Source organism: Pongo abelii, chromosome 6 (assembly GCF_028885655.2).
Source record: "Pongo abelii isolate AG06213 chromosome 6, NHGRI_mPonAbe1-v2.0_pri, whole genome shotgun sequence".
Classification (NCBI taxonomy): domain Eukaryota; kingdom Metazoa; phylum Chordata; class Mammalia; order Primates; family Hominidae; genus Pongo; species Pongo abelii.
The window spans coordinates 113,645,395-113,658,687 of NC_071991.2; the positions used below are offsets into that span (position 1 = coordinate 113,645,395).

A 13,293-nucleotide genomic window follows, 5' to 3' on the forward strand; every position below is an offset into this window, starting at 1 on the left:
GAAAGTTATTAACTCGCCTCCAAGCCTAAAGTTATCTGTGTGGGAGTCAAACAAAAACAATTTTGCTTATATCATTTATTCATTTCCAATTTTGTACCTATGCTAACAGTGTTCTTCTTCTCCTTTTATTTCTCATAAATCTGGAGCAGTTTCTCTAAGTCAGCTATTATAAACAGAGTAAGATGTGTTTCTCTTTGGTGCCAGCTTCTTGTTGAGGCAGGTTAATGAAGAGTTTGTGGTTTTTCCTCTCATTAGGAATGCATTTTGGCATTGACAACGCTTCACTGATTATTATGATTCCATGTGTTGCTGTTGATTAGACTTTTCTACATGGACTTTCCCAGCGAGATTGCTTTCCCTCGGTTGAGTACTAGTTAAGCATTCACTTAAAGGCCTCCCTGGAAAGTCCTTTTCTTGCTGGAATGCAGGACAAGCTCCCTCTGTGTTCCTGTTGACTTTTTTCACAGTTAACGTTACTCATCACAGCTGAAGACTGAATAACAATAGATGGGAAGTGGTTTCCACATTTTTCCATAGAACGTAACCTCAACTGACTTGTATGAAGGAAAAATTAAATGAATTTATGGCAGTCGTTAGAGGTGGGCTAGGTACTATAGAACATATTGAACCTGACAGTCCTTTTCTAGTATATTGTGTTTGTTAATATTTGTTAATATAATTTGTTCAAACAATTTAGAAATGCAATCTGACAGAAATGAAATTAAGAAAACACAACTTTTTGGCCAGTTGTAGTGGCTCACGCCTGTAATCCCAACACATTGGGAGACTAGGGCAAGAGGATTGCTTGAGGCTAGGAGTTTGAGACCAGACAGGGTAACAGAGTGAGACCCCCGTCTCTATAAACACTTTTTAAAAAAAACTAGCAGAGTGTGGTGGTGCACACCTATAGTTTCAGCATTCTATCAGGAAACTGAGGTGGATCACTTGGGCCCAAGAGGTCCAGGCTGCAGTGACCTATGAATGCACCACTGCATTCCAGCTTGGGTGACAGAGGACACCCTGTCAGAAAGAAAAGAAAAAAAGAAAAAGAAAGAAGGAAGGAAGGAAAGAAAGAAAGAAAGAAGAAAAGAGAAACCCTAATTATTTGTTTATTCATAAATAAGCTTATTTTAAAACATTCCAAATTTTTTTAACTTTTATTTTAGGTTCAAGAGTACATGTGCAGGTTTGTTAAATAGGTAAATTTGTGTCACAGGGATTCATTGTACAGATTATTTCATCACCCAGCTACAAAGCCTACTCCCCAATAGTTATTTTTCTGCTCCTCTCCCTCCCCGACGCTCCACCCCTCAAGTGGGCCCCAGTGCCTGTTGTTTCCCTGTTTGTTTCCATGAGTTCTCATCATTTAGCTCCCACTAATGTGGTATTTGGGAAAACCCAACTTTTGAAAGATCTTTAGTCTGCTAATCATGAATGACCAACATAATTACAGGCATGCCAACATTTGTGACACTGTGACACTTTCCCTGCCATTCTTAGTTAAAACTGATCTTTTGTTCCAAAAATTTTTGCTACCAACAATAGCCTGTCCTTTATAGTTCTTTTATACTTTTGTGTCTTCTCTCTAACTAAATAATCAACTCTTTCAGCATTCCATCCATTTCCCTTTCTCCTCCCTCTTACTCGCAACCCACATTCCCCTCTCTATTGTAATTTTAACCTGTGCCCCTTCAAGTGTATTCCAGCTTTTTTTAAAAAATAATTTCAAGTGATACTTTGACTTTTGACTGCACATGGAAGCGTAAGTAACATGTCCTTTCATTTCTGGATAATGAGTTTCCTGATTAATTACAGCTCAAAAGTAAAATGACTGATTACTATTTAATTCATTTTGTGCTTCTTTACAATAAAGACAGAAGCCCCAAATTCAGGAACAGATAAAATACTTTAATCGCTATCACATCTTTTTAAATCTAGTCAATTAGAAAAGTCAAATCTTTCCTCACAGCCAAGCACATTAAAAAAAAAATCTTCTCTGGTAATAAACTTGAAGCTTTAAATAATTCCACAATTATAAATATTTCGTGTATTTTGCAAATATGGCATAACCTGTTGGCATAAAATTCCATTGTTCCAGAAAATATCGGTAATAAAATTATAGAAAAGTTAAAGATCTTCATTTCTTATTTCGAAGCGTTTGGGAGACATTTCAGAAACGGATGGGAAATGTTAAATTCTGCATGCCTGCTTAAGTTTCCATCCACACCGACTAGATGTAAACGAGTGTCACCAAAATTACAACACAGGCACCCACACAGATTCCTTCCACAAGGGATCCACAAAGTTTAGATGTGAAATGTACCTAAAGGTTTCTAGCCATCTTTCATCCCTCCCTCTGTGAAACAGGGAGACAGATGTGTCTTAAGGCAGAGATGGAACTTGGGCGATGGGCGGGGGGTGGGGGAGGTGGGAAGGGACGGCTTAGGACAGGGCAGGATTGTGGACTGTTTCTGCCGCCTTGGTTGCCCATACTGGGCATCTCTGCAGGCGCGTCGGCTCCCTCCACCCCTGCTGAGATGATGCACTGCGAAAACATTCGCTCTCCCCGGGACGCCTCTCGGTGGTTCAGAGCAGGGAAAATGTTGCCTCAGGTTTAAAATAATCTGCCCAAGCACCCCAGCGCGGGAGAAACGTTCTCACTCGCTCTCTGCTCGCTGCGGGCGCTCCCCGCCGTCTGCTGCCAGAACCTTGGGGATGTGCCTAGACCCGGCGCAGCGCACGTCCGGGCCAACCGCGAGCAGAACAAACCTTTGGCGGGAGGCCAGGAGGCTCCCTCCCAGCCACCGCCCCCCGCCAGCGCCTTTTTTTTCCCCCATACAATACGAGATCTTCCTTCCTCAGTTCCCTTAAAGCACAGCCCAGGGAAACCTCTTCACAGCTTTCATCCAGCCACTGGCCAGCATGTCTGGGGGCAAATACGTAGACTCGGAGGTAGGCATCGGTGGGGGCGCGCCGCCCCGGGCGCGCGGGGAGTGTCCGCTTCTGCTATTTGCCTCTCCAAATATCCCGACTGCTGCCCTGGCCCCAGCCCTCTCTCCACTTCGGAGCACTTCTCTGGCGTTGGCACCGCTGAGGAATGGGCCTGGGCGGGGAGGTGAAGAGAAGCCAGGAATGTTTTATGTTTTCCTAATGGTGAGGGGGCCTAGGGAGCCCCTAAGCTAGGAGGACACGGAAAAGAGGACTGGGGTTCTGAGATTGGGTCTGTTGGGCCCAGGACGCGTTTTCTGGATGGGTCTAGGTTGCTCCCTTGTCGCGGGACCCCCGCGGTCCGGCCCTGCCTGCTGGGGGTTCGAAGAGGTGGAGTGCAGGGTGGAGGTGTCATTTATCCGAGTCCTGAGGACAGTCCCTGGGACTCCCCTCCAGGCGCCCAGACCGGCAGGTCCCGGAGGCGGCGCGCGGTGTGTTTGCACTTTCCAAAGTTCTTGAACCATCTCAAGAACTCCTTCTGCATCTTGGCGTCTCGCAGGGGTGTTCTGAGAGGGGCGGACCTCCCCTCCCCAAACTGCCACCATCACTTCCAATGCCCTCCACGCGCTGGAGCTCTGCCCGGGTGTGGAAACCTCATCTTCCAACACTCAGCTGCCCTTCAGCCACCCGCCCGCAGCCTGGGAGTGCTCTGAGGGTGGGTCGGGGGAGCTGCGCAGGTGAGACTGAGTTCTAGGACGTTTAGGGGGTCTGGCGCCTGGCTCCGCCAGAAATGGGAACTTTCGGGATTGTGATCATCACGGCGGATTGAGGAGGGAGAGCCGTGGAGGGACAAGAGAGGGCCGAGGCAGGGTGGGGGACGCGGACAGGTGCGAGGGGGACGCGGGCAGGTGCGAGGGGGACGCGGCCAAGAAGCAGCGATAAAGGGAACATTCCGCGGGTCGGGCGGCTGCTGTTGGATCTTAGATAAAGCTGGAAGGGATTACCCGGGCAGGGGTAATAGGGGCCGGGGACGGGAACGGGAAACAGGTGAAGCGCTCAGGGCGAGAGCGGCGCGGCTTAGGGAGTCCGGGAGAAGCCTGCGGCTGCCCCCTCGCCGCCGAGGTCCTGCGGGTCCTGCGGGTCCTGCGGGTCCTGCGTGCTGAAGCGGGGCGTGCGCGGGCGGGGACCTGCGGACGGCGCAGCGGGGCCTGCCCTGACCCCTGGCGGTGGGCAGGGGAGGCAGGCGCGCCCTGCAGAGTACGGAGGGGTGTGGTGTCCTCTGCGAGATCCTCTTAAAAAGCTGGCTGCGCGCAGGCGGTTTCTGTGCACCGAGCCGTAGCTGTCGGAGCGGTTAGTTCGATTTCGAGCTCGAGGTTTCCCCCGCCGCCAGGCTGACTTCTGATCGCTTGTTTTTCTTTTTGCATTTTTCCTCCCACCGCCGTTGCCGCCCTCCCCCTCCTGGCCGTCCGCCCTCCGCCCTCTGCAGGGACATCTCTACACCGTTCCCATCCGGGAACAGGGCAACATCTACAAGCCCAACAACAAGGCCATGGCAGAGGAGCTGAGCGAGAAGCAAGTGTACGACGCGCACACCAAGGAGATAGACCTGGTCAACCGCGACCCTAAACACCTCAACGATGACGTGGTCAAGGTAAGCCAAGGCGATCAACAGGGAAGGGCTGAGACAGCTCTCTTCTGGCAGTTAGCCGGTGCATCCTTCTTTAGCATTGCCGTGTACGCACAACCCACCCCGCCCCCTACACACACACACACACACACACACACACACACACACACAGAGTTTTGTGGGTTTGATGTGTGGGAGCTCCCGCAGTCGGCAGAAACGTTACATCTCCCTTCCCCCATCTCCTCCCAATAGTTAGTTCAGCTGAAATTCAGCTAAAGTGAGTTTTGTAGAAGTTCCTATAACTACACTTTTATCCTAGCAAATGAATCTGTTGACCTCAGCAACAGACGGCCCATACTCCTTGGGACGGTGAGATGGTTCCTATCCATTCCCAGGTTGAAAGTCTAGTGACAGGTCCCCACTGCACGTGGCATTAAGACAGTAAGATAATTGTGTCAGGTCTTGTGCTGAGGATGAGTCAGAATACAAGATAGATGGGCATGTTCCCCCAACTAAAACGATGGGAAGTGATTTTCTTAAAAATACTACAGTGGATGGAAATGCCTAGGACTAAAGACAAAGAAAATACGTACTTATTCATATAGATATGAAAGTTACTTTAACTAGACTAACAAGTCACTTGTGCACAACTAAGCAAATTTACAAAACCAAAAACAATGTATGCCTCTTGGTTTCTTCTATCTATGGACCTGCACTTAGATGTGGAAAGCTGCTTCTTTAGTAGCTACCTGGGTCAGCCTGCCCTGAGCTAATGGCACATTCAGGTTGGAGTTCCTTTTCATACTTTCAGGATGTGCTTGGTGAGATTAAAAATAAATGGACTGGGTTATTGGCCAGACTTAGATCTGACTCAGTGGTCAGTTTTAAATTATCACTGTTATTCGATTCTGACCCTTTTAGCCAATCTAGTGGGAGGAATTTATTGCCTAAACACATCTGGATTGGGATATCATGGGCTAGAGCCATCCTTGGCAGAGGGTTTTCTCTGAGAAATGGAAGGCTAAGGAAAAATCCTGGCTCAGGGATTGCCGTGTGAAGATCTACTCCTATACAACCCCCAGCAATCAATGAGGTGGATGAGCAATTTCCACCCACCACGCCTGCTATCTATGGATGGGAGGAGCTATATAGTTCACAAACTGTTTACATTCATGAATAATACATTTCAAAAGGGGAAACAGTTTAATCTGTAACTGGAAGGAAAAAAAAACTGTCAGAATTGACTGTCTTGGCTTCCTGGAGTAGGAAAAAGGAAAATTGGAGCATTTGCAGCTTTTTTTGACTAGCTGGATTATGGAATATTTAAAAGCAACAGCAACAAAAGTACCTTATAAACTAGAAAATAGAATTGCTAAAAAACTATTTAGTAAAAACATTACCTTAAAGGGAGAGGATGTTTGTGTTTTCCCCCACCCCCACCCTTCTCATGTAGCTTTGAACAAGAAGGAGAGTTGCCAGGAAAAGAGGCAGATTTCTGAGAGGGCTGGCTTCACTGGATCCTCCCTGTTGTTCCACTGCACTGTGAGTGAGATTCCCTGGAGCAAGCGAACCTCCCGGGATGAGTCAGAGAGGCCAACAGTGTGGATGTGGGTCTCCACACATAGCATGACTAAGTTGAGAAAGAAAGGCCCCACTGGGAAAAGAGACTTCAACACAGATGGAAAAAAAACATAACAGGCTTGGAGGAAATAGCAGTTTACAAAACAGCATTTCAAAGAGCAAGTGTGGGGATCCTCAAATTAAAGAAATTAAAAGAAAAAGCTAGAGCAAGCTCCTGCTAGCCTAAAGAAACCAAACCCTGACTAGTTGCTCATAGAACTGTGAGCAAAACAAGACAGTCAAACCAAAAAATCCACATAGAAAAGAATTTGGCAGTCTCACTCAGATGCCTGGCCTAGAGGGGACTTCAGAGAATGCCCTACAGAGAGACACCAAGACTACAAATGCAAATTCTGCCCAAAGAGTGCCTGGCCGATGAACAGGGGCCTATCTACATCTTATGGAGACTCCTATTTTATAAATATGTATCCTCAACTACAAGCACAAACAAAATAACAGAAACAGGGATGATTCTCTCCCAGTTTCCATGACAGTAAATAATAAATTTCCCTAAATTTTACTTTAGACAACATAGACTTTTTTATTTTTTATTTTTATTTTTATTTATTTATTTATTTATTTTGAGATGGAGTCTCACTCTGTCCACCCAGGCTGGAGTGCAGTGGCATGATCTCAGATCACTGCAACCTCCACCTCCCAGGTTCAAGCAATTCTTCTGTCTCAGCCTCCTGAGTAGCTGGGACTACAGGTGCACGCCACCATGCTGGGTTAATATTTGTATTTTTAGTGGAGATGGGGTTTCACCATGTTGGCCAGGCTGGTCTTGAACTCCTGACCTCAAGCGATCCACTGGTCTTGGCCTCCCAAAGTGTTGGGATTACAGGTGTGAGCCACTACGCCTGGCCAACAACATAGACTTCTTAAAAATACCATGACAATAATTTTGGGTGCTTCTTAAAAGCACCCAAAGCTTTACTGCTAATGCATGGTAGCTTAAAACTTCACATAATAAGAAAGAAACAGTGGCCAATGGAATCTATTGTTAAAGGTACCCAATCAAGTCAGGAAAAGTTGGTCCTAAAAGCAAGCAGCCCTGTAAAAGTTGCTATGTCCAATATGGTAATCACTAGCCATTTGTGTTTCCATTTAAATTTCAAGTAATTAATATCAAGTAAAATTTAAAATTCAGTTCCTTAGTCACACTAGCCACATTGTGAGTGTGCAACAGGTAAAGCTAGTGGCACAGACATAGAACATTTCCATCAGCACAGAAATCTCTATTGGACAGTGCCAGATTAGGGTGTTCTCTGCATTGTAAAAGCATCCCCTTGCCAAGTTAAAGAAAACAACAACAAAACTCTAGAGAAGAAATGAAACCCCAGTTTTATTTCCAGAGAGGAAAGAAAACTCATGTGTGGCATGAATTTATATTTCAAGAAGGTTCAGCATTATCACCTATTTTACTAGTAATAATGACACATTATAGTATACAATCCAGTTCCGATAAAATTAATTTCTCATCTTACTAAAAGCTTGCTGCTCCACATTATGAGACAACTTACCCAAATATAGACATTTACCCAAAAATATTAAGTAGCTTGTGAATACTTTTTAAAATTTCCTTTAATTAAAGTGGTCACAAATTCAAACCCTTCATTCTCCCTCTGAGATTTCTATGTCTTCTTCTTTTGTTCACATTGTTATTCACATGTTTATTATGTACTTATTTTGATTTTCTAGATAAATAAAATGGCTTCAAATCTATAATTCTGATAAAATTAGCCATCAATTAATTTATTTATTAAACCCATGCAATATGCTAGATTAGATGCTTTGCTGTGTAATTCCTACAATAAATCCTGGCAATCACAAAGAAGATTACAGTTAGTGAGACAACATGCACACAGGTAAAAATTGTTTTAAAAAAATACATACATACAACCAAAATAGTAAGTCACTGCTACATGGAAACTGATTGGTCCTTTTTCCTTTTTTTTTCTTTTTTTTTTTCTGCCTTGACTGCCAGGAAGCAGTTTCAAATCTATAGCTGGATTTTAAGTTTCATTAATTCATGTTCCTTATTCTCTCCCACATATGGTTTTGTATTTTCACTTCCCCCTTTTAACTGACATACTGTCTTATGTGGTCTCTACTGTAAGCCTTCTCATCATTTTGGAAACAGACCAAATACAATATATATGATAAGAAATCAAAAGTAAATACAGTAGTGTTGAATATTGCATAACAAAAAAAGGTTTTTAAATAGGGAATGGTATCAATATGAAGTGTTAGGGAGAGCCAGCCGTGGAAAGGATAGCAGGGTCAGAGAAGGAGGATGTATTGCAGATGGTTTAATGGAGAATGGTATGAAGGAGGCGCAGTTTGAATTGGGTCGTGGAGGACAATGGATTGCAAATAGCTGGGGCAAAAGCACAGGAAGGCATTCTAAATAAGCCAGGCATGGAGAAAAGAATGTCTCCCACAGGGGAGTTTTAGTAGCTCAGTCAGACTGGGATTTGAGATTTCACATGGCAGAGTGATAGGTGATAAAGGTGAAAAGACTGATCATAGTAAAATGCAGAGTCTCTAAATCCAGCACTCATGATAAGTTTGGACATCATCATGTCAGCAGTGGGCAGTCATAAATGACTGCAAGCATCGGTGTGGTATAATGAAGGTGACATTTTTGTAAAATGACTCTGGTGAAGGTACAGAAGGTAATGAAAAGTAGCCAGTCTAGTTGAGCAGAAAAGAGTTCAGATGTAATTGCATCATGGTCCAGATGTGAAATGAAGACAATGTGAAGTGGCATTGGGGATCGAACCATACATGCACAAAATGACAGAATTTTAGAATTGGAAGGGATCATCATGGTTACCAGGCTGGCCTCTAATTCCTCTTTTGTAATATTAATAGAAATTAAAGGCTAACAAGTTTAAAATGTTATCCATCCTTTTACATAGTTACTGCCCAAAATGAATATTTTGAAATGTATCATTAAGGAAGAATAGATAAGATTGTGATTCACCATGGACTATTGTCATGACAGGAAAAATGTGTTTAGATGATTCTGTTAGCACTGAGACAAATCAGGACATCTGAAAGGAGGTCTTTGTTGAAAAACAGAAATACGCATTCATAACTTGCTTTTCTAAAATTGGAATGTAATGATTCTTAAATATGCACAGACACAAATTTTTCTTTAACAGTCAAGAAAATGCACGCACATGATAATCAGATCAGTTTTGATTTTAATACAATGGTTTAATGCCTCCATGATCCCTTTCAACTAGAAAGCATTCTAGAGCAATTGGTGATTAATATCAGTATAACAGTCATTTGTAAAATTATTATTTATTTGATATACATCTAATCAAAGTATAAGATTTAAAAGATCAGATTGTCTCGGCACCATGTTAATATCTTTTTCTGTTGGCACTAGTATTAGTTTTGCTTGTATGTTTGTTTAGGAGATAGCTTCACAAGTTGGTGATTGATATTCTACCATGTATGAAGTCATGCATGGAATTCAGAACCCCCAGCTTGTAAAATTGCATTGTGATCATCTTTAGTGGGAAATTGTTCTCAGAATACTGAGCAAAGCATGATACTAAAATGGCAGCTATTATTCATTCTTAAGCATATGAAATGATTTCAAGTTCAACCCAAAATTATATACATTTTAAATGCTTACTAAAAGAGTCTTTTCCCTCCTCCATCTATTAACTGCAATCAAAAAACTTCTGTTTTAACTGAATAAGATTTCATATTATTTATTAAAATTTAAGGCAAGGTGCACCAAGTACCCTTGAATTATGAAAAGCTTCATGATGTGGGATATTCTTTCAATTAATGGCAGGGTTGGCTACACTTTTAAGGGGTTGAAAGTAGGAACAGCTGCAATAGTGAGCAGCATCTGGAAAGTCCAGTAATTTGAAAAACCACCTGTTTGTGTATCCTGTCCACTCAAGTCCATAAAATAACAGACACTTTCATATTCCAAATGAAACTGCTTTTTAGTTTGCCCTACTTTTAAACATAATTCTCTGTGATGGAATGACCAGAAACAGGTGGTCTCTAGGAGGACAGGGCTATGTGCGCTCACCTGCAGGGTTGGACCTTCCATGATCCCCCTGGCTGTGCGGAAAGTTGAGGGCTGCTGTCTTCATACAAAGATGCTTTATTCCAAGATATACACACTCTTCTTCCACACCCTGGAGACCTTGCATATTTATTATCTTCTTTACCATAATCTGAGGCCCTAGAGAAAAAGATCTGCAAACTATACTTGTTATAAAACAACTTTCTAAAAAAGACACTCTCAGCCCCTAGAAATTATGCCTAACACATAGATGCTCAGAGGCAACCTGTTGTAGTGAAAGAGGATTGTGCCAAGATTAGAAAACAAATATTTGCAACTTTTGTAACTTTCTTCTCTAAAACTTGAATGTGGTGATTCTAAAGTAGAGACTGACACAAAATTCTTTTTCTTTAGCAGTCAGGAAAAGGCATGCATGACGTAATCAGATCAGGTATGGTTTCAGCATAATGGCCTAATGCTTTCATGATCTCTTTCAACTAGAAAGCGTTCTAGTCCTACTGGACGCCAAGGAGGAAGAAGGGACTGAAAATATTAGGCCCATAGATTTATCTTCCTCAGTAGTCCATGAGATTTGACCTTATACATAGGGAGCAAAATTGTTTGTCTAAAAGCAGTTAATAAATGCCCCAAAAAGGCCGGGCGCAGTGACTCACTCCTGTAATCCCAGCACTTTGGGAGGTCAAGATGGGTGGATCATGAGGATAGGAGAGCAAGATCATCCTGGCCAACATGGTGAAACCTCATCTCTATGAAAAATACAAAAATTAGCTGGGTGTGGTAGCACGTGTTTGTAATCCCAGCTACTTGGGAAGCTGAGGCAGGAAAATGGCTTGAACCCGGGAGGCCAAGATTGCAGTGAGCCAAGATTGTGCCACTGCACTCCAGCCTGGTGACACAGCGAGACTCCGTCTCAAAAAATAAAATAAAATAAAATAAAATGAACACCCCAGAAATATTTTGGGCAAACTATTTTGTGTTTCTTTGCTTTATTTATTTATTTATTTATTTTGAGGCAAAATCTTGCTCTGTTGCCCCAGCTGGAGTGCAATGGCACAATCATGGCTCACTGTAGCCTCAACCTCCTGGGCTCAAGCGACTCCTGAGTAACTGGGACCACAAGGATGTGCCACAATTCCTGGCTAATTGTTTTAGCCAGGATATAAATGCTGCCCACATAGAGTTTGTAGCTATCTCCTTGACTTTCTTTATGCAGATTCCTTCACAGACTTTTAATGGATTCCTTTACCAAATTCTACTGTCTGTTAAAATCTTCTATCTTTATATCTTTGGTCCAAACAACATGTCATTTATAAACCTTCAAATTGTTTCTGGGCAAATAAACAAGGCAAAATAGGAATATATATTTTTAGGCAATTTGCTTCTGTTTCAGTCTTATAAAAATTGTAATTAAATTGTAGAAAATATTTCAATTCCTCTCTAATATCCTCTCCTCACATACTGGCTCTCAACTTCTAATCCTCCTATTGAAACATTGATTGGGAGGCCAAGGCAGGCGGATCAGCTGAGGTCAGGAGTTTGAGACCAGCCTGGCCAACATGGTGAAACCCTGTCTCTACTAAAAATACAAAAGATTAGCTGGGCATGGTGGCATGCACCTGTAGTCCCAGCTACTTTGGTGGCTGAGGCATGAGAATCGCTTTAACCTGGGAGGCAGAAGTTACAGTGTGCCAAGATTGAGCCACTGCACTCCAGCCTGGGCGACAGAGTGAGACTCCATCACAAAAAAAAAAATAAAAATTGTAATTTGCAGCCTTTTAAAAACCCCATAGCCTCTTTATAAACCCAAAAGCACTATCAAATTTGGCTAGGTGTCAAAAGAATCAGAGGAATGTTTATAAATACAGATGCCTGGGCCCACCTCAGATATATGTATAAAATATATATATAGTATTTATAATATATATATATATTTTTTTTTTTTTTTTTGAGGCAGAGTCTCACTCTGTCACCCAGGCTGGAGTGCAGTGGCATGATCTTGGCTCACTGCAAGCTCCACCTCCCGGGTTCACGCCATTCTCCTGCCCTCCCAAGTAGCTGGGACTACAGGCGCCTGCCACCACGGCCGGCTAATTTTTTCTATTTTTTAGTAGAGACGGGGTGTCACCATGTTAGCCAGGATGGTCTCAATCTCCTGACCTTGTGATCCACTCGCCTCGGCCTCCCAAAGTGCTGGGATTATAGGCGTGAGCCACTGCACCCGGCCCAGATATATTATATTAGAATATCTAGAGGTGGAGCCTGAGTGTCTGTATTTTTCAGAGTTTCAAATGATCAGTCTTCAAATGATTACACTGTGAAGTCAGATTTAGAAATGACTGTACCCAAGGTTGGCTTAAAGATATACACCCTGGTTGATTCTACCTGAAGAGAGCAAATAAGATACACAGCAAAGTTGTAGATGTTTTCCCTGCTAGTAGAATACTTGCAGGTTAGGCCATTTAAAACCCTGCCGAGAGTTTTGAAACACCGTGGAGGGCTCCCAAATCAACTTGCTCAGTGGTTCTCCATCCCTTCAGCCTACTTGGGCTTAAAGCCAACTGCAAGCTTAGAGCCTCAGAGTGACCTAAGAATGGGGTGACCATATATTCTAGGTTGTCTCGTACAGACTAGCCAGCACTACTCAGCCCCAAGTAACAGCATCCAGGCATGCTCAGAAGTGTCCCATTTGGAAGAAAAAAACAATATTGTCACAAATGAATTGGCAATGGCCTGTCTCTGATTCCTATACCTGGAATATACTGGAAGTCCCTACTCACACTATTTTCTAGCAGAATAGGCAAAATTTCTACATTCCAGGCATGTCCGGCCTTTCTCTGATTCCTTTCTCTAATGTCACCCGTCTGCTGCCTTTTATCACAGCCATTAAACTGCACCCTAACTTAAAAGAGGATCCCTTATATTCCAATCTACTCAACCTTCAGATCTTTCTTTCTCTGAAACACAGGGTTAATGAGACTGACATCCTTCCATCACATGTTTTCTCAGCTACTCAGTAAAAGATGTAAATGTTTAACATAGTTTAAACTATTTTTCA

At 43.0% G+C, this 13,293-nt stretch overlaps 1 protein-coding gene across 4 annotated transcripts in view; it reads left to right on the forward strand.

The window, feature by feature from the left end:
• Positions 1-626: 626 nt before the first annotated feature.
• The window catches only part of CAV1 (caveolin 1), a 38,380-nt gene continuing 25,713 nt past the window's right edge, over positions 627-13,293 (forward strand). The window contains exons 1-2 of one of the 4 annotated variants that reach the window (XM_054558802.2): positions 627-3,153; positions 4,415-4,579. In XM_054558802.2, the coding sequence (XP_054414777.2) occupies positions 2,923-3,153; positions 4,415-4,579 (396 nt within the window). In that variant the 5' untranslated portion in view covers positions 627-2,922. 4 annotated transcript variants of the gene reach the window in all.